This window comes from Geotrypetes seraphini, chromosome 14 (genome assembly GCF_902459505.1).
Source record: "Geotrypetes seraphini chromosome 14, aGeoSer1.1, whole genome shotgun sequence".
Lineage (NCBI taxonomy): Eukaryota > Metazoa > Chordata > Amphibia > Gymnophiona > Dermophiidae > Geotrypetes > Geotrypetes seraphini.
In genome coordinates, this window is record NC_047097.1 from 62,068,363 (window position 1) to 62,091,116 (window position 22,754).

Genomic DNA, 22,754 nt, shown 5'->3' on the forward strand with positions numbered 1-22,754 from the left:
TTTTACCTACTGAATTTGCATTTGTCATTTATTTTATCTACGTGAATCTATAATCCGCCTAGTTGATAGGTGGAATAGAAATTTTTTAAATAAATAAATATTAATTTAAATTGTTTTATAAATCGCTTTGATTTGGCTGGTCCAAAATTATGCAATATATCAAATGTTACATATAAGCATACGCATAAAATATGTATGAGCAATTTGCATGCACTGCTTATTCTGTATGCAATGTATTGCATGTGTAGTCATTGTGGATATCATGAGATAGTGATATGAGAACCCTTGGGAGAAAGGGTTGCCAGCGCTCTTCTTAAAGAGACCTACTGAATTTAACTCAAGGTTTTCTATAGTTATTTGATTTTAAAACCTTATTTGCACTGTAAGAAAACATCCTTCCTGGATTCATTGAGGCCAGTGTTCAGCTCTGCGGTCGTTATAAAGGTTTACAAGTCTATATGCCATCATATATACTCAATACATTAGGTCTACAGTAACTCAACGTAAATTGCCTTCAGCTGTTGCCATAACAGACATTGGGGTAAATCCAAAATCCTTCTCACAAAATTACCCCAAGCGTACATATACAGTGTTCCCCTGGTTGTTCGCGGTCGGCGGTTCGCGGTCCCGGTCATTCACGGGCATTTTATGACCGCGAACCGCCGACAAGAAGAGGGCCGCGGGAGAGGCAGGAGAGAGCAGCTTCTGATTGGATAAGGCCCGACTTCATGCAGGAAGAGGCGGTCGGAGCGTACCGCGGGTGATTTCCTGCACTCGCGGCGCTCTGGCTGCTCTCCTGCTGCCCTCTCCTGGCTCCCCCATGAAAAACCGTATTCGCGGTTTTTCGAGATTCGCGGGAGTTCCTGGAACGGAACCCCTGCGAATCTCAGGGGAGGACTATATGTGCTATGTCAAGTAGGCATGGACTTGTATGTGATCTGGATGTAGGCATGATTGATGGTTAGAGCTGCTGCCTCAGTACCCTGCTGGTGCGAGTTTGATCCTAGCCTGCTGCTTGTGACTCTAGGTAGGTCACTGAAGCCTCCATTGCTCAAGGTACCACAATATAGCTTGGTGAGCATGCTGGGTTAAAGTCAGTGGTGTATCCATGCAAGGTGTGTGTTGCATATGCACCCCCCCCCATCAGATAGCTGATCTGCATTCTCCCTCCTTGGCTAGTCTGACACCTCTCCTTTTCCTTCCTAGCCCTGCCAAGCTCTGAAATTCTCCTCCCCCTCCCAATGTCTTACAATCACCTTCATTCTTTTCCCCGTGCAGTGGCACTCACAGGCTGCTTGTGGCCTGCAGAGAGTCTCTTTGAACCGTCTCACCCCTTTTGACGCAACTTCCTGTTTTGTGATGTGTGGCATGGTTCAGAGAAAAAAATCCCAGTGCAGGCCACAGGCAGCCTATGAGTGTTACTGGCGCTGCCCAGGTGAAGACTGGAGGAGATTGTAAGGTAGTGAGAGAGGGGGATGGGAGATGCAACCTTCCTGGCTATGCCATTGGTTAAAGTTATCTGTTTATGTATTAACATTTTATGTAGCCTTTGGCACTTCCAAACACTTAAGACCTTTTAAATATCAACCCGATCTTAGCTCATTGGACTGCTTGTTGTCTTCTGTGACCCAACAGTAAACTCAAATTTGTGAATTGGTGATCGATATCCTATGATTTTATAAGAAATATATAAAAGGGTTCTTAAATGTCTACCATCTCTCTCGCTCTCTTCTATCATTTTTGCCCCACAGTCTCATTTTCTTTAGTTCTCTCCTGAGGTGAAGAAAAAAAAATAAAACCCACCCTTCTTTCCTTCCTTCTCCAAGTAACACCCTCATACTGGTCCACCTCTGTCCCACTCTCTCATTTCACTCTTTGCTTCCTCCAGTACTATGAATTATATTGTACATAACATCACACATTGATTTATTATTGGTTTTCATTAACCACCTTTATGATGTTTGTGTTGTCTACTTGATACTAACATTATAGCTTTATTACTGTAATTCCTGGCTGCTGGCCAGCTCTTCTAATTGTGATCCACACTGAACTGGAAGGTATGTTATGGAATATAAGATAAATTATGATGTTATGTTATTCACCCAAGGAATATAAGACAACATTTCTGCTGTAGGAACTTACCAGGCTCTGTCCTGGGCCCTCCCCTCTTTTCCATATATACCTGCTCTCTTGGTACACTAATCTCCTCTCATGGTTTTCAATATCACCTCTATGCTGATGCCAGAATCTCAGCCTGCCTGTCCGACATTGCCGCTTGGATGTCTCACCGCCATCTCAAAGTGAACATGGCTAAAACTGAACTCCTTATCTTCCCACCTAAACTCACCTTCCCCCTCTCACCGTTCTCTATTTCTGTGGATAACACTATCCTCCTCGCTGTCTCGTCAGCTCGCAACCTTGGGGTGATCTTTGACTCCTGTCTCTCCTTCTCTGCTCAGATCCAACAAACCGTCAAAACCTGTCGCTTCCTCCTCTATAATATTATCCAAATCCATCCTCTCCTGTCTGAACGCACTACTAAAACCCTTATCAATACTCTCATCACCTCACACTTAGACTACTGCAACGTACTTCTCGCAGGCCACCCGGGCATCCATCTCTCACTTCTTCAATCCATTCAAAATTCTGCTGCACGACTCATAAGCTGCTATTATCACATTACCCCTCTCCTCAAGTTACTTAATTGGCTCCCCATCCATTTCTGAATACAGTTCAAACTCCTCTTGCTCACTTACAAGTGCATTCACTCTGAAGCCCCCAATAACTCTCTTCACTTATCTCCCTCTATTCTACTCCCCGTGAACTCTGTTCATTGGGCAAGCCCCTCTTATCTGTGCCCTTCTCTTCCACTGCCAACTCCGACTCCATTCCTTCTTTCTTGCAGCACCGTATGCCTGGAACAGGCTGCCTGAATCACTATGTCATTTTCCATCCCTGGTAGTTGAAGTAAAGGCTGCTTTGTTTACCTCATTGGAAGAACTACGAGACGGCATTGTATCTTCCAAAACAGACAATATTTGTTTATTATTAGTATAATGGCTTACAAAATTATAGCAGCAAGGATATAGCATAAAAATGTATTGTCAGTTCAGAATATGCAATGGAGAGAAGAACTTGCACCCATATGCTTAGCAGGGGGCTAGCAGTTCCCCGTAGCATAAGTAAGTGAATCTCTCTAGCACTATCTGCGATGCACATGTTTTTTATACAGAGAAATTCTTCCTTTGTTCCAAAAAGTACATCCCCGAATTCTGGTCATGTGACCCCCTATTGGTACAAAAAATGTATATCTAACTATTCCTCCTCTCAGCCCACGCCTCTCTCACTCCCCCCCCCCCCCTCGAGAGGGGCCCAGGCAGTCCAGAAACAGAGAATTCTTGGTGAACTTTCTTCCTCCAGCTCTGAGATCCTTATCAATTTGCTGAGGCTGATTTGTGGCTCAGGCTGGTGTCCTTATATGCTGATTGTATGCTGAAAATTGAAACAAAAATGCAAGGGTGCCCTTCCAGCAGCCCAGCTGCACCTGGTTCCCATAGGCAAATGTCCTTTTAGAGGGAGGGTTCTTTGAGTGGGCAGACTTGTTGGGCTGACGGCCCTTTTCTGCCGTCATACTCTTATGTTTCTATATATTTTCTTTCATCCATTATCCTTTTCTGTTCTATTTCTGCTTTCCCAATTCCCATCTGTGTGTATAGGTATATATTATTTACATATGTTCCTTTTCCTCCTTTTCCCTTTCTCTGTATCTTTTCTCCGTATTTCAGCATTTATTCTTCCACCATGTCAGTATCTTATTGCTCCCTCTTGACCTTTTTTTCTTTCGATTTATTTCATGTCTTTAGAGTGAAAAAGAACTGGCAAAGGCGAGCTGCTTCCGTCTTCCAACACCTGAAGAGAGAAATTTGCAAAGCTACCGGGAGGTCAACTATGGAGAACTACCTCCAAGTGTTGACTGGAGAGAAGAGAATTGTGTAACAGGCGTGAAAAACCAGGGATCCTTCTGTGGCTCCTGCTGGGCCTTTGCCACGGTAAGGATTCTCTAGTCTCTTCTAGAACATGGTTCAAGCCTTAAATTTCTAGACATCATAAAATAGGTTTCAATTTCTGTAGAGCTCCAGAGCTACTCTGAATTCTGTACTTGCCAGAAAGCTAATTACATATTTAGTTTGATGGGCAGGAGATAGTCTTCTGAGATCAAGCCTTAAATTAACCATGGATGATATTGATAGTGATCTAGAATTGGGGACTGCCTAACCAATACATCTAGGGGCTAATTTAATAACTGAACACCTTTATTTCGGTTCCTTGAGGCTGCACAGTAGAAGTCTATTCCACAAAGGAATCAAGACACCTACAGTACGAGGGGAGTGCTGAAAAGTTCTCAATTTAAAATTAAGGAAAACATTTTTTTTATACGTCCCGTTATTCTATTAAGTTTCAAGTTTATTTAAAATTTGATAAAAAACACTTATAAAAAGAATTTCTAAGTGAAGTACATAGAAATGGGGAATACCAAACAATTGAAGTTAAAACAGACCTAACGAATAATGGACGATTTACAAACAGAAACATGACGGAAAAAAGGGTAGAACTACAATGGTTATAAGAGAGATAAGAATAATGGTAAAAATAAATAGGATATGGGGACTAATAGTTATCTTCAATATACAAATATAAATATCAAATAAATATCTTCCACCATGTGGTACAAAGAGTGCTCAGCACCTTATAACTCTCACATCGCAAGGTAAGAGAATTCAGGAACCATCATTGCGAACTCTCTTGTTCCTGTGCCACCACCACCACCAGTGCAATATCAGTCTCACACACTTCAAAACCTCAGTGATACAACTCAGTGCTCGAATACTCTCATAGCCCTAAAGCTTTATGTACCCAATGTCACTGGTCCACTTTTAATCTTATTTAAACTTAATTTCATTAGTGTAAGGTTCCTTTTACCACTTCAAACACATTTAGATCGCTTTTTATAAAAGTTAAATAGAAAAGCACTTAGGGCCAGATTCACTAAGCAAACCGATCGTGTACCGCTGGGTTTGCGCTCACTTTCCTACTATGGCTCAATTCACTAACCTTCTCTCCAGACCCCATCCGCACCCGATCCGATCTGCGCATGCAAATGAGTAAAAAGGCATGTAAATTTTTTTAAAACGCATCGATTCATGAAACCATTTCGTCCAAACCGACTGGCCTTTCCGTTCCAAAAAGTTACGACTGCTGAGGACCAGTCGTTTACAACCTCGACAACTATTTCTGCCTAGCAACTGACATGTGCATGTTAAGCACCCCATTAAAAATATACATCTACCCCTCAAAAAATCCAAAATATATCTAAACTTTCATGTACATAAGCATTAGAAATGTGTGGATTTTTTTTTTTTAGAATGCGCACAGCGAGCGCAGGAGTGAATATCGGATTTGTAATGCGCGTGGCGAGACAATCGGGGATTAACCCCGCACTCTCCTTGTGCATTGTACCTTTCAAATATCTATGCCAAATAAAAAAAATACAAAATCAAAAATAACTTTTAAGAGTCAGCTATCCCTCCCCACTTCCTTCCAGCTGGATTGTCGCGTGCATGTGACGTCAGGGTGTTGCTAATGGTTGCTATTTGCTTCACAGCAGATAGAGCCACACAGCCTCCTGGGATTCGTAGGCTGTATAGAACAGCGCGTGATCCCAGCGCATTCAACAGCTGTTAACTGTTGTGCCTTCTAGCAACTTAACAGTACAGTGGTGCCTCACACAACGAACTTAATTCGTTCCAGGAGCAAGTTTGTTATGCGAAAAGTTCGTTATGTGAAACGCGTTTTCCCATAACAATACATGTTAAAAAAAATAATTCGTTCTGTAGCATAAAATATGCTAAGATGACATAAAAAAAGATAAATTTTTGGTTATTATTTTTATTTAGATACATCTAACAACATAATTGTTTTTTAAAACAACACACATTTTTTAAATTTAAAGACAGACTAAGTAGAGTCTAATTTTACAGTGAGAGAGGGCAGAGTCTCAGCGGCAAAAACTGGGACTGTTCATTTTTTTTTTTTTTTCTAGCATCGGGGAAGCGGCGAGAGTAGCTCCGCCCCCCCCAACGCATCAGCAGTAGGCGCCGGGCCCCTGCGAGCCGACGGTCCGCCACTGCACAGGGAGCCAGGCGGAGAGAGGGCAGTTAAGCGCAGTGCCTGCGCGGAAGGATGCAGCTCGGGCGACTTCGTTGTGTGAAACGAAGTTCGTTGTAGGAAGCAAGACATGAAGTTCGCTGTGCGCAGCGTTCGCTGTGCGAGGCACCACTGTACTTAGCTCTAGTAAACAGCTGTTTTGCAAGTTGCTATCTCAAGGACATAACCCTGGAGATATAGTTTCAAGTTTCAAGTTCATTAGGATTTTATATACCGCCTATCAAGGTTATCGAAGCGGATTTACAATCAGGTACTCAAGCATTTTCCCTCTCTGTCCCGGTGGGCTCACAATCTATCTAACGTACTGGGGGCTATGGAGGATTAAGTGACTTGCCCAGGGTCACAAGGAGCAGCGTGGGATTTGAACCCACAACCCCAGGGTGCGGAGGCTGTAGCTTCAACCACCGCACCACACACTCCTCCAGCAAATTAGATTTACAATTCCCCACATCTAAATGTTCCATTTACATACTTCACTCACCATACACCATTATCGCGAACACCCCTTTCTCCAGCTCTTCAGCCAGACCAAGATGGCGTTAGCATGTCTGCCTAGCATTGAAAGATCATCTCAAACTCTTCCCTCTTTTCCGTTACCACTAATCACACCCTCATAGGTGTACAGCCCTTTTTGGTGAAATGGATTGATAAATATAACACCGTCACTTATTGATGGTCACCGTCACTGGTTGATGGTCATAAACACTTTTATTCAATTGTATGCCAATCCACTTGTCAGCCAAATTTCTATATTCTTCATCCTCTTAAATGTTCACCAAAGTGATCAAATATTAATAATCTACTAATCATGGTAGAAGATATTTATTTGATATTGAAGATAACTAGTAGTCCTGATTAAGCAAGGGTGAAAAGTTCTCAGCCCAACCCACCAACGTCCTAAATTCTGAGCCTTATTTTGTCACTGTAGCTGAAAGGAGTGTTATCTTATTTCATTAAGTGCCAATTTGCAGAAATGAAATTCTATGTTTTGACGTTGTTTCAGATCATTGATTGAACCACATCCCCTCATTCTCTTCTTGCTTGGGCTGAGACGTTTTCAGCACCCCCTCGTAGTGTGAAGAGTTTCAGATTGTGATGTCATAATGCCTCATTCCACCAATAAGAACCAACCTCAACAGTGATGTCACAATGGCTTGATTGTCCTATACTTGACTCACTTTTATTACATACAAGGGGTGAAAAGTTCTCAGCCCAACCAACCAACTTCCTAAATTCTGAGTGTTATTTTGTGACTGTAACTGAAAAGAGTGTTATCTTATTTCATTAAGTGCCAATTTGCAGAGATAAAATTCTATGTTTTGATATTGTTTCAGATCATTGATTGATTGAACCATATCCACAGAAAAATCCAAAGAAAAACAAACCGTGGAAAACATAATGTTCTTGACTTTCCTTTTATTTCTTCCAAAGGTTTTCAAACAGAATAAAAACTTGTCCACATAGATCATACAGAGGTCTAATGGACCCGACACGGGCCGTGTTTCGGCTAACAAGCCTTCCTCAAGGGTCCGATCATGAATGGTATATTTGTGAATTGTGGAGATAAATTTCCAAATCTCGAAAACACAATGGTGGAGAAATGAGAACGCTAGCTAGGTGCCAGAGCACAGTAGAACGTCATTCTCTTCTTGGCTGGGCTGAGAATTTTTCAGCACCTCTTTGTAAGTTCCATTACAGAATATTAGTGAATAAAAAAAAATGCGGTTTGTCCAATAAAAAAGGCATACCTTATTTCTATAAATTAACCTTTAAAATTGGACTAATATGGCTACCACCACATTTTACTCAGAATACTTGTGCAGGGGTAGGCAATTCCGATCCTCGAGAGCTGGAGCCAGGTCGGGTTTTCAGGATATCCACAATGAATATGTATGAGATGGATTTGCATTCACTGCCTCCTTGAGATGCAAATCTATCTCATGCATATTTAATGTGGACATCCTGAAAACCTGACCTGGCTCCGGCTCTCGAGGACCGGAATTGCCTACCCCTGTCCTAGCACACTGACTCTGCCATGCAAATATAGTACAACGACTTTATTACTATCAAAATGGTTGTAAAAATTGGCTCATTAATATTTAAATAAGCATTCTGGACGATTCTCCAAACGAAGTGTGTCAGCTTTTAATGACCAAAAATTACCGACGTTTGGGGGTATTGTGAAAAGCGTGTGTCGTGTCTGTGGATTCATGATTTAAAAAAAAAAATAAAGTTAAAACCAAACCATTCACATAAGTTATAGTAGTATAATAGTAATGGAAAAAAAATCTCAAAAGCACATATCTCAAGCATGTGTATTAAAAGTGTCATATACCAGGGGTAGGCAATTCCGATCCTCGAGAGCCAGAGCCAGGTCAGGTTTTCAGGATCTCCACAATGAATATGTATGAGATGGAATTGCATGCACTGCCTCCTTGAGATGCAAATCCATCTCATGCATATTCATTGTGGAGATCCTGAAAACCTGACCTGGCTCCGGCTCTCGAGGACCGGAATTGCCTACCCCTGTCCTAGCACACTGGCTCTGCCATGCAAATATAGTACAACGACTTTATTACTATCAAAATGGTTGTAAAAATTGGCTCATTAATATTTAAATAAGCATTCTGGACGATTCTCCAAACGAAGTGTGTCAGCTTTTAATGACCAAAAATTACCGACGTTTGGGGGTATTGTGAAAAGCGTGTGTCGTGTCTGTGGATTCATGATTTAAAAAAAAAAATAAAGTTAAAACCAAACCATTCACATAAGTTATAGTAGTATAATAGTAATGGAAAAAAAATCTCAAAAGCACATATCTCAAGCATGTGTATTAAAAGTGTCATATACCAGGGGTAGGCAATTCCGATCCTCGAGAGCCAGAGCCAGGTCAGGTTTTCAGGATCTCCACAATGAATATGTATGAGATGGAATTGCATGCACTGCCTCCTTGAGATGCAAATCCATCTCATGCATATTCATTGTGGAGATCCTGAAAACCTGACCTGGCTCCGGCTCTCGAGGACCGGAATTGCCTACCCCTGTCCTAGCACACTGGCTCTGCCATGCAAATATAGTACAACGACTTTATTACTATCAAAATGGTTGTAAAAATTGGCTCATTAATATTTAAATAAGCATTCTGGACGATTCTCCAAACGAAGTGTGCCAGCTTTTAATGACCAAAAATTACCGACGTTTGGGGGTATTGTGAAAAGCGTGTGTCGTGTCTGTGGATTCATGATTTAAAAAAAAAAATAAAGTTAAAACCAAACCATTCACATAAGTTATAGTAGTATAATAGTAATGGAAAAAAAATCTCAAAAGCACATATCTCAAGCATGTGTATTAAAAGTGTCATATACCAGGGGTAGGCAATTCCGATCCTCGAGAGCCAGAGCCAGGTCAGGTTTTCAGGATCTCCACAATGAATATGTATGAGATGGAATTGCATGCACTGCCTCCTTGAGATGCAAATCCATCTCATGCATATTCATTGTGGAGATCCTGAAAACCTGACCTGGCTCCGGCTCTCGAGGACCGGAATTGCCTACCCCTGTCCTAGCACACTGGCTCTGCCATGCAAATATAGTACAACGACTTTATTACTATCAAAATGGTTGTAAAAATTGGCTCATTAATATTTAAATAAGCATTCTGGACGATTCTCCAAACGAAGTGTGCCAGCTTTTAATGACCAAAAATTACCGACGTTTGGGGGTATTGTGAAAAGCGTGTGTCGTGTCTGTGGATTCATGATTTAAAAAAAAAATAAAGTTAAAACCAAACCATTCACATAAGTTATAGTAGTATAATAGTAATGGAAAAAAAATCTCAAAAGCACATATCTCAAGCATGTGTATTAAAAGTGTCATATACCAGGGGTAGGCAATTCCGATCCTCGAGAGCCAGAGCCAGGTCAGGTTTTCAGGATCTCCACAATGAATATGTATGAGATGGAATTGCATGCACTGCCTCCTTGAGATGCAAATCCATCTCATGCATATTCATTGTGGATATCCTGAAAACCTGACCTGGCTCCGGCTCTCGAGGACCGGAATTGCCTACCCCTGGACTAGTGTAACCCATTAGCATTGCTTAACATGCAGGCACTCATAGGGCTGACGGCATAAATGTAGGTTTCTAAATGCAGCAGGGACACATATAACTTACAGTTCGATGAGTTACACATGTAAAGGGGAGCTTCCCCTCCCCCCTCCCCCCCCCCCACCAAGGTCTCATCCATGTTCTGCCCCAGTGTACAAACCTCTTGCAAATATGCTCTATGTAAGGTAAGTTGGCATTTGCAGAATATTGGCATCTATATATGTATATACCATTGTTCTAAATATTTACACGTTATGGTCGCCAAACCGTGAGCGCCTAGTTTATTGAGTTGCCCTTCACATGTGTTAATCCTAGTCCAGCTGTGTTGAGCTGACAAGCAGAAGGATCCATTCTGGGGAAACACAACATTTTTAAATATTATTTGTACTTCTGACTTTTCAGGATTATCTGTGAATATACACAGGGATGCACATAGGTTCATGATTTATCTTTTAGAATTTTCTAAAATGTTCTTTATTTTTTTAGTATACAAGTACAGTGGTACCTCGGTTTACGAGCGCACCGGTTTGCGAGTGTTTTGCAAGACGAGCAAAACATTCGCAAATTTGGTGCCTCGTAAACCGAGCTTGCCTCGCTGTACGAGCGCCCCCCCCCCCCGAGAACCGGCACCCTCCTCCCCGCGATCCGGCACCCCCCCCCCGCCGCCACCATCGGGCACTCCTCCCGCCGCGACCTGAGGTCCCCCCAACCCACCCGAACCCTCTTCTTACTTTTCTGTAGCCTCCGCAGCGGCACCGGCATGTCCTGTGTGTGCCGGCCTGAAGATCTGCTTCCTGTGCTGGGCCTGAGAGTTCACGTTCGACGTGAACTCTTAGGCCCAGCACAGGAAGCAGATCTTCAGGCCGGCACACACAGGACATGCTGATGCCGGTGCCGCTGCGGAGGCTACAGAAAAGTAAGAAGAGGGTTCGGGTGGGTTGGGGAACCTCAGGTCGCGGCAGGAGGGGGGATGCCCGATGGCGGGGGGGGGGGGTGCCGGATCGCGGGGGGGAGGGTGGCCGTTCGCGGGGGGAGGGGCCTTTGGGGGGAGCAATGCCGGTTCTCGTGGGGGGGGGAAGGTTTGGGGTGAGAACATATCAAAGCAAGTTTCCCTTACTTCCTATGGGGAGCATTTTGGATTACGAGCATGCTCCTGGAACGGATTATGCTCGTAATCCAAGGTACCACTGTACTGGACACTAAGGGCCTGAGTCTAAAAGTGGCGCCTGAAGTTAGGCATCCATCCCCATGTCATATCACACTCTATGTTAGGGTTACCAGATATTCCATCTGGAAAATACGGACCCCTAGACCCGCCCCATCACATCCTGGTCCCACCCCGCCCCCCACTACCTGCTGTTGTCGGGCAAAACATCCGTGCATGCGCAGATGTCTTCCTGCCCGAAGGAAAGCTTTTCAAATCCCGGACAAAGTGCCGGGTTTTGAAAAGCCGTCCGGACCCCCGGACATGTGTGAAGAAATATTTTTTCCAGTTTGTTTTAAATCTGCTACTTAGTAGCTTCATCACATGTCCCCTAGTCCTAGCATTTTTAGAAAGAGTGAACGAGCGATCCACATTGGAAAGGGCAGGCCGCTGGACCCTTACCATAAAGGACTCAGACCCCACCCGGAATGCTGTTGCTTAAAAATATGAATCTATTATGAAGTAAATGGCAGCATACAAGAAAGAGCAGAATAATAACCTAACAGCCTTTGATTTTTTGGCATTTCGGAAAAGTTTGAAAGCCTATTTTTTTGCAACTTGCCTTTTCAAATTTGGTTACTTTGTAATTGCTTGGCTTCTTATTTTAAGGCACATGTGTAAGTTGTTTATTGTATGCTGTGATCCACATAGATGGTCGATATGCGGGTTCCAAGTGTTTTAATTAAATAATAGATAAATAATGCTCAACAGCTGTTAAAACAGATTTGGTTTTACATGGAAGTTGGGAGTTTGTTTTATTAGACGTCTCTTGGTGTCAGTGCGCTCGTCAGTCTGAAGTCGCACCTTACCTATTCTCTTCCCAGGTGGGTACGATAGAGTCTCGATACTGTATCAAATCTGGAAAACTCATAGAGTTTAGCGAGCAGCAGCTGGTAGACTGTGACCATAGCAACTTTGGCTGTTGTGGAGGATTTCCTCTCTCTGCATTCGAGTATGCAGTACAGTACGGCCTGATGAAAAGTTCTAACTACAAATACAAAGGACATGTGAGTATTATTTTTTTCCCCCATAACTGACATTTAGCAAATTTGCATGGTCTGATTGAATTGCCTACTGTTAATGAAATGTGTCAAGCTGACAACAGTATAAACTGAAGTCCAGGTCAGATAAGAGGAGCACATTGAGGAGCTAGTGGGGCTACCATGCAACTCATGCGACTCCTGGGGTTAATCAAGGCATAGGGAAAGACATTCTTGGACTTGTCCGTCCAGGGCCAAAACGTGGTGTGGCTTGGCCTGTCCTTAACTCTCTTTGCCGTTGATGACTCTCATTCCATGAGCTGAGCATCTTCTCTCTTGATAATATTTTCTCTCCCTAGGGCACAGAATGTCGGTACAAAGAACGCCTAGTCATGTCACTGAATTCCTCCAAATTCTACGACTTGTCTGGAGAAGAAAACATGGCCTCTGCATTGGCTATCGATGGACCTATGTCTGTAGCATTTGCTGTGGCCTTTCCATTTTACTTCTACTCCGAAGGTCAGAGATTTGCATTTAGTAGAACATTGCGCTCTCTTTAGACACTGTAGGATTGGAAATAAGCTATTTATTTATTTATAAGAAGTGCAACCTGCTTAATCAATGCAATACAAAGTCCTAGGTTGAACACAATTAAAGAATTTCAAATTGTAAATTCACAAAGCTGAACAAATGAAAGATAACCCCCCTTTACCCCCAATATTCAGCTAATGGCGGTCAGCATTTAAAAAAATATTTACCATCAATGGCTGAATTAACTTCCAATATTCAGTGCTAGGCAATATCCAGGCATTGGCATTGAATATTGGGGGCCGATATTCAGCCAGCCCTACATAAGCGAATTTTGTGGCCCAAGCTGAATATTGGGCTGAAACCACATAACTATTTTTAAAGAAGAACCCTTCCTGAGCCTCCTAGGGCCTCTTGACCCCCCCCCCCATCCCACCCTCCATGATATTTTGTCCACTCTACCCTCCTCTTCCCCCCAAAGCAACCTCCCACACCACTACACAAAGTACGGTGAGCTGCCATGAGAGGTCACGACAGCCATTTTGCAAGGCAGCCATGAAGGATCTGGAGTGAGGGTGCTGCGCTTCTTTCCCCAAAGACCCCCCCACTACGAGGGGATGCTGAAAAGTTCTCAGTCCAACCCACCAGCATCCTAAATTCTAAACCTTATTTTGCCACTGTAGCTGAAAAGAGTGTTATCTTATTTCATTAAGTACCAATTTGCAGAAACAAAATTCTATGTTTTGACATTGCTTCAGATCATTGATTAAACATATCCATGTCATTCTCTTTTGGTTGGGCTGAGAACTTTTCAGCACCCTCTCGTAGACCACCAGGTACACAGGTAGTCCTGGGGAGGGGGACAGCACATCACATGGGGGGCTGGGGAGGATTCAAGAGGCCCTAAAATATAGTCATGTGGGTTGCTGGGCCAATGTTCAGTACCGGCACCCCCATAGCTAAGTGGCTTAATTTAGGACATCTTTTGAGTTGTCCTGATTAGGCCACTTAGATATGCAGGTGCTGGTACTGAATATGTCAGCATTCGCATAACCTAAGACTCCTCTCCCATGCTACCCCTGACTTGCCCACTTTTTGGTTGGGCAGTCTGAGGGGATATTCATCAGCACTCTCTGGTTAAGTGCCACCCTCTTAGGTGGCTGGAAGTGATTCAAAGTAGAGAATGACACGGTGACAAAATTCATCACTGTTCCCGTCCCCGCGGATAACCGCGGGAAATAATCCCATGTCATTTTCTAGTGTCTATTTCAACCTCAGTCCTTCTTCACCAGTATTCTTCAAAGCAAAGCTTGTGGGTCAGTGGTTGTGGCCATTCATACTCTGATTCTTCCCTCTCTCCTTAAAGAATGACATGAAGATGGTTCCCCGCAGTTATCCGCGGGGACAGGAACGGTGATGAATTTTGTCACCGTGTCATTCTCTAATTCAAAGCCAGCAGGAGAACTCCCAATGCGAGGCATATTGAAAACAATTATTACATTACATTGATGTCTTCTATCCCACCAATACCTTTCAGTTCTAGGTGGTTTACAAGAAATTAGCCTGGGCATTCCCAGGGTGATTACAAGGTTGATAGCTGTAAAGAATAGAAACTTTACAAAGAACACCCTCTGAATCTGAAAACCATTACCTGAGAAAGATGGAATCTCCACCCAACTCCAACACCTACACCACCTATTCCCTTTCTAGTACTGCCCTGGCGGCGTACGGGGATCTGAGGCTTTTCCTCCTGATTACATGTTTACGAAGAGTTGTTCCTTTCACGATAAGGCGAAACACTGAGAAATATTAACACATGGAAGTAGTTTTAAGAGGTGTATTTGTGCAGTTATATTGATTAGTCCTCTCTACAACTTGTGTATCTTTTGCTTAGATCAAGTCACTTAATCCCCCAGTGCCCCCAGTACGTTAAATAAAGTGTGAGCACAGAGAGGGTAAAATGCTTGCATACCTGATTGTAAACCACTTAGGCTATAAGTCTAATTAATCTAATCTTCGGTTTATATACCAGGTCATCTCCCAATGGAGCTCGACTCGGTTCATATATGATTAAGACTAGAGTACCGTATTTTCACGCATATAACGCGTGCGTTATACACGATTTTTACAAACCATGCATAACCGTGCGCGTTATATGTGTGAGCGCGTTTTACAAGTTTTTTTTTTTCAATCCGATCCGGCATCCCCCCTGCGAACTGGCATCCTCCCCCCCCGCTTGCATCACCCCCCTCCCCCGCGATCCTACATCCCCCCCAGCACCGTAAAACATCTCTTACCCGATTGGGCACCGGCACCGGCACCAGCACCAATGCACAGGATGTGCCAGTGCCAGTGCCCGAAGATCCTCCCTCGTTGGGTAGGGCTGGGCGGTGCGGTGCGAGAGAGATCCTCCTTCTTCCTGCGCCGGGCTGGACTAGGCTTTGAGCATTTGCGCATGCTCAAAGCCTTCTGGTCTCGCTCTCTCCGAGATAATCTCGGAGAGAGCGAGACCAGAAGGCATGAGATTATCTCGGAGAGAGCGAGACCAGAAGGCTTTGAGCATGCGCAAATGCTCAAATCCTAGTACAGCCCGGCACAGGAAGGAGATCTCTCTCGCACCGCACCGCCCAGCCCAGCCCAGACCAACCCAATGAGGGAGGATCTTTGGGCACTGGCACATCCTGTGCATTGGTGCTGGTGCCGGTGCCCAATCGGGTAAGAGATGTTTTGCGGTGCTGGGGGGGATGTAGGATTGCGAGGGAGGGGGAGTGACGCAAGCGGGGGGGGGAGGATGCCGATTCGCAGGGGGAATGCCGGATTCGAATGAAAAAAAAAATGCTCTCTCGGGTAAGCGAGGGGGGGGGGGAGGATGCCGGTTCGGAGTAGGTGGGAGGAGGTTTTAGCATGCGCGGTATACGCGTGTGCGCGCTATATTAAATTTTTTTAACATAAATTTGTGTTCCCCGCGCACTATACCCATGTGCGCGTTTTACACGGGTGTGCGGTATATGGGTGAAAATACGGTACATAGTAAAAGAGCATAAGAAAAATAACTATAATATTATTATTTTGTTGAGGCTGTAATTAAACCATTTAAAAATTACGAGAACAACAAAGTTTTCAGGGATTTACGAAATAATTGCAGCTGGCCTAAGAGCCTAATGGAGTCAGGAAGTTCATTCCAGATCTCTAAATAAATAAATGAACACAAAATAATATGTGCTATTTATGTTAGCGCGTACTATTTTCATCGGCGTGTAAGGACATGCTAAATAAAACTGAACAAAATCAAAAGAAAACAGACCAGTCAAAGGTAAATGAAAATATTACTCTTCACAACTGCCCTGGCAGCACTGGAATAGACAAATGTTTGATATGCTGCCAGGTTACAAGCATTAAAATTCTCGGGGTTATTATAGACTACAAATTAACATACCAAGACCACATAATACAAACAGTGAAAAACTGTTTTTACAAATTGTGCAAGACCAGGTCATTAGCAAAATATTAGAACCATCAGCACTCAATATACTTATCCACTCTGGTTATTTCGAAACTCGATTATTGTAATTCTCTGCTAAAAGGCATCACCCAAAAACAAATAAGGAGACTTCAACTTATCCGAAACACAGCAATAAAAATCATAACAAATTCAAAAAAGTACGACCATGTAACACCTCTCTTAAAAAATGCACATTGGTTGCCAATACCCCATTGTATTACATATAAAATAGCATTGCAGTGGTACCTTGGATTACGAGCATAATCCGTTCCAGGAGCATGCTCGTAATCCAAAATGCTCATTTATCAAAGCGAGTTTCCCCATAGGAAATAATGGAAACTCACTTTGATGCGTTCCCCCCCCCTGAGAACCGGCACCCCCCTGCCTCGAACCGGCATCCCCCCGCCACGATTCGACCCCCCCCGCCACGATTGGGCACCCCCCCGCCACGATCCGACCCCCCCCCCGACACGATTGGGCACCCCCCCGACACAATTGGGCACCCCCCCCGCCGCTTCTTACCCTCATCTGGGCACTCTTGAAAATTGGCTTCCTTTTCTGCTGGGCCTTGAGCATCTGAGCATGCTCAAGGCCTGCGAGTTCATGTTCAGAACGTTCAGATGCTCAAGGCCCAGCAGAGAAGAAGGCCGATTTTCAAGAGTGCCCAGATGAGGGTAAGAAGCGGCGGGGGAGGTACCCAATTGTGTCGGGGGGGGGGTCGGATCATGGCGGGGGGGTGCCCAATCGTGTCGGGGGGGGTCGGATTGTGGCGGGGGGGGGGGTGCCGGTTCGAGGCAGAGGTACGGATTGCGGGGGGGGGGGGGTGTGCTCGTAAATCGAGCCATGCTCGGTTTCCGAGGCACCGATTTTGCAAATGTTTTGCTCGTCTTGCAAAACACTCGCAAACCGGTGCACTCGTAAACCGAGGTACCACTGTACTTTTATTTAAGATCTGCCAATCTAATCTGCCTACCTTTTTGGACAGGTTACTGATCCCTTATACTCTGACCAAAACCAGTTCTCAGTACCGTCTCTTAAAGTTATCGGCACGAGACGAGCAGAAATATTTTCAATAGCTGCGCCTCGATTATAGAATTCTTTGCCTGGATATATTAGAGGAGAATCCGCTCTAGACAAGTTTAAAAGTTTTTTGAAAACGTTTCTTTTTAAAGATGCTTTCAGAAATTAAAATTCACCAATCAAACTTATTTCTGTAGGTCTTTTTAAAAAAAAAAACACAACATTTTTGCTTCTGCTTTTAGCCCCTCCCACATTGTTTGACCCTTCATTGTTATCTTTTTCAAAAAAATTTTGGAGTTCCACCCCCTCTCCCATTGTTGTCTGTAAGTCTATCTATTTTGTGTTAACATATGTGTGAAATGTTCTTATTACCCCTTTTTTATATTTGGAATTCGCTTTGAAACTATGTTATAAGCGTCAGCATCAAATTTTAATAAACAGGAAACAGGACACTGAACGTGTGAGAAATGCTAAATTTACCATTTCTACGTTGAAACATCTGGAATTAAATCTCTTTATCCTCCTCCAGGAATCTTTGATGGCTGGTGTGCTGGGGGCCTTAACCATGCAATGCTTGCTGTGGGCTATGGTGTCGAGAACCATGAACAATATTGGATAGTAAAGAACAGGTATTTATTTATCTATTAGGATTTACAATTTATTTAATTTGCTTATTCAATTTGCTATACCACTTACTCTTAGTTAAGTATGAAGCAATTCACCCAAGGCACTATATGTCACGAACAAGACAATCACAGGCAATAGACTAAAAAAGCTGTTAAAATATTCATGTAACAGTATATATTCCCCCCAAAATCTGCGTACAGTGCCGTAAATTGTGTGGGTAAACTGATGCACACACAACTTAATTCTTTAACAAGTCCAATCGGTGCCGATAATAGGCAACTAACACCTCATAACTGATGCTAATTGCCAGTAATTACAAGTCATGCACACAACCCGGTAGGCGCATTCTATACAGTGGCGTGCGTCAGTTCTACTGCATGAATTCCAAAAGGGGCACGGCCAGGGGACGGTCACGGACAGATTGTGGCCGTTCCTAAAAGTTAAATGCACTGTTATATAGTAGAATTTGCCCAATCCGCGTACAACCTAGGCACAGGAATTTAGGCCTGGTTTTTCTTGACCTAAAAGGGCACGCCTAAATGTCAAGAGAAATGTACGGCTGCTAAGCATGATTCTCGCACATAAGGCTATGCGCGCCATTCTGATCAGTGCCAATATTTTAGACGCCATACATACTGTAGAATCACGTCCAATTAGACCCCTTACACCTATCTGTCCTGCTCTTCTAGAGGCACACAAGTCAACTTCAAACCCTCTATCAAGGTTCTCGGAGTATTTCTTGATCAGTCTTTGACTTTTCAACTACATATTTTCAATGATATTAAACTCTGCTCTTTAAGCTTAAAATTATGTATTACCAAACCATACAGTTTCTTATATCCTGCAGTTTTCAACTAGGATTCAATGCTACTCGATATAACTCAAAAGAGCTTACAATCTAAACAGACAAACAGGATGTCAGTTAAGGGGAACGGTTAATCTGCTTGCTGGTTTGGTGGGCAGTGGGGAGTAGGGTTATGGATTGAAGGCTATATCAAAAGGGTGGGTTTTCAATTTGCTTTTTAACAAGGTAAGGTAAGGGGCTTGGTGAACAAACTTAGGTAATTTATTCCAGGCAGAGGGGGGCAGCTAGATGAAAGGAACGGAGTCTGGATTTGGCAGTGGAGGAGAAGGGTATAGCTAAGAGCAGTTTATCTGAGGAATGGAGTTCTCTGGGAGGTGTATAAAGAGAGAGAAGAGAGGAGAGATATTGAGGGGCAGCAGAATGAACACATTTGTAGGTTAGCAATAGGAGCTTGAACTGTATGTGAAGGTGGATAGGGAGCCAGTGAAGTGATTCAAGGAGAGGGGTGACATAAGTGTACCGAAGTTGCTAGAAGATAAGTCGTGCAGCAGAGTTTTGCACAGATTGCAGGGGGGATAATATGATAATGAATAATCTTTGGGTTACATTAGGATTACAGAAGACATAAGTGGATAGGCAACTTGTGTAACCTCTTCATATCCTCACCCATTCTTTTATTATCTCCAGCATAGACTACTGTAATGTTCTTCTACATGGCATCAGTAGTAGGAATATTTGACAATTTCAGAAATTTGACCACACCCTCCACTACTCCATGAAGAACATTGTCTGTAATTCTTAACTAGGTTCATAAGATCTACAACACCCAATCACCTCCATACCTCTTTCAATTAGTGATACCATATTCTCCACCCACAGCCTTATGATCCTTCCAGCAAAACTATCTTGTAGTTGCCCCCTTCCGACATGTTTGCTTTGATTTTGTTCAATCCAGAATTTTCTCTGTTCCTACCTCTTCAATTGCATCTTGGAAAGTCTTTGGATATTTTTAAATCAACTTGTAAGTCATTCCTTTTTCAGCATGGTTGTGATCACTGATTTCTATATGCCATGGGGGGGAGGGGGAGTTTCAGGGAGATCAGTGATAGCTGGCATTATACTACAGAAGTTTTCCCTGACCTGTTATCAAAATTGTATTTCACACTCTGTTTTTCTAGTGTTATTATGTATGTAAACTGCTCTGAAAGACCGCTCAAGGATGGCATATCAAAACATGAATAAATGTGTAAACTTGAAACTTGGCGAATGAACAATGGCCAGAGCTGCCACATATGTACACCATGTATAGCTTACTATAAGTTACACGTGCCCTTGCTTTATTTAGGTATCTGCAGTTATGTCAGGTCTATTGCTGGTGTAACTTTGTGCACCTATTAGGCACTGTTCCCTCTAAGCCAGCGGTGTCAAAGTCCCTCCTCAAGGGCCGCAATCCAGTTGGGTTTTCAGGATTTCCCCAATGAATATGCATGAGATCTATTAGCATACAATGAAAGCAGTGCATGCAAATAAATCTCATGCGTATTCATTGGGGAAATCCTGAAAACCCGACTGGATTGCAGCCCTCGAGGAGGGACTTTGACACCCCTGCTTTAAGCTGTGGGATTCCTCGAACTGCATTGCTGCCAGTAGGGGGTAGTATTTCAATTTTGTGTTTTCAAATGCTAGGGACAGGCAGTTTCCATGAAGTCCTGCAGAGCTTGCCTGTCCCTCACTATTGGCGCATAACTTTTAGGAACACCCATGATCCACCCTTGGCAATGCCTCCTTCCAGATTTTCTTCCTGGACATGGCACATAGCATTTTATGCAATGTGCCTACCAAATTCTACCAATTAACAGATATTAATTGTCAATTATTAGTAATGATTAAGCCACTTAAGCTGTATGCATACAATGGCTATGTATATTGATGTGCACGTACAACCTTAGGTGCCATGTACAGAATTTGGGGGTTAAGTGTCCATAGTTGCCACTTTGTAGTCTCTGCTTTCTATGGTTTGATCCATCTATCATTCTTTTCCAGCTGGGGTGACTCCTGGGGAGATGATGGATATGTGAAAATCAGGCGCAATGTCAATCAATGCATGATTGGTATGATGGCATCTGCTGCAGACCTTATGTGACCTCGACATCGGGTGGAAGAACTCACATCTGCATTTCTGGAAAGTCCTAGTATTGCTGACCGAGGTTCTGGGCTCATTAATGTCCTCGCATGCCATTGTTCCTGATTTCAACACTTTTCTGCTTCTCAAATATCATTGCTATTTGGCAAACTAATAAAAAAATGAATATTTGGTAATACTTATATCATGTCATGGACATTTGATTAAAGAAGTTCTGCTCATATGACCTGGCTTTCAGGTCTGATAAGAATAAAAGTAAAGATATTCACAAAACCTCTTCTTGCCACTCAGTAAATAGCTGAAATTGCCATTCAGTTCTCATTTAGACAAATGCTAACACAAATTAAAACCAAATAAGTACTTAGATGGGTGGTCTGTACAGAAATATCACACATGTAGTATTTATAATAAAATGTCATATACCTTCTTCTTGGCATAATCATAAATATGGTTTACAAAGAACAATAAAGTACAAATAATAAATACACATCCGCCTCCATATTTGTGGGTTCAGAACTCGCAACTTTGGTTATTCGCAGTTTTTGACTGGGTGACCAACCTCCGCCTCCTGGACCTCTCCACTTAATTACTTTTTAAAACCTGGTGGTCTAGCAGTGAAGCAGGGCAAGGGCGATCTTCCTATGCTCCTGCCCTGTGCAGAACTGGGAACAAAAATGGCTGCTATATTTGTTTCCTGGGCTTATGCTTTATGGAAAAGTGTTGGGATATAGGATCAGCTCTGAGAAGTCTAACCTCTCCATGGACAGATGGAACTTGTAGCCACACAAGTGGGTGACATCACGGTGAGAGAAAGGATCATATAATTATCTGGAGGACACTTAAAACACCCTGTGTCCCCAGGTGTTTCCCTCTTACTTTTCAGTTCTTTGGGTCTGGAATCTTAGCCTCTGGATGTGATTTTATTGTTAGTGGGAAGACTTAAGAGAGCACAATCCATCTTTTTGGCCCCTTCAGCCAAGTTTTATCGCCTGTTAAATTTGGTTGAAGCAATTTTTGCACCCTTTTTCTTTACCAGGCATAACAGCTGTAAAAGGTCAACCCAACAATCATGATGGCCATGTTGCTAAGATCTTGCATGTAGATTTCTTGCTAACCTTACCCTGATGGACTTGCTAATATTTTTAAACTGATATTTCTTATAGATGATTTACAAATCTAAATTTTCACTGGCTATCCATTGTTTACTCTCTTAAATTACTGCTATGTGTGTCGTTTGTAATCCGCCTAGAACTTTGGATAATGCTGAATATAAATATACTAAAATAAAGTCAAAAGCTAACAAAAATGATGAGCTTTAAATATTTATGAAAATCACCACAGACAATGGAAACAGAAATCAATACGTATAACCAACAAAATATAACAGAAACAAATGCATTCATAATTACAATCATTTAATTGGATCTATGATAAATCATAGTTCCCTGGGCATTCTGTTTGGTAAGCAGGAAGCAAAACACTGGATGACTGTGGCTAGGCCTGGCCAGACTGTGAATTTGTGTGTCCAGTATTTCAGTGAGACCATGATCATGATTTGGGCTTATCAAGATACCTTTTCCTAGAAATTCATCAATGCTCACATTATTGTTCCA

At 42.9% G+C, this 22,754-nt stretch overlaps 1 protein-coding gene across 1 annotated transcript in view; it reads left to right on the plus strand.

Annotated features, from left to right (window-relative positions):
* LOC117348031 (ervatamin-B-like) overlaps positions 1–21,568 on the plus strand; it is a 30,729-nt gene extending 9,161 nt beyond the window's left edge. Inside the window, exons 4-8 of the mRNA XM_033919628.1 lie at positions 3,864–4,049; positions 12,361–12,543; positions 12,876–13,035; positions 18,096–18,195; positions 21,042–21,568. Of these exons, the coding sequence (XP_033775519.1) occupies positions 3,864–4,049; positions 12,361–12,543; positions 12,876–13,035; positions 18,096–18,195; positions 21,042–21,141 (729 nt within the window). The 3' untranslated portion in view covers positions 21,142–21,568. The remainder of the gene's footprint in view (positions 1–3,863; positions 4,050–12,360; positions 12,544–12,875; positions 13,036–18,095; positions 18,196–21,041) is intronic.
* The last annotated feature ends 1,186 nt before the right edge of the window (positions 21,569–22,754 follow it).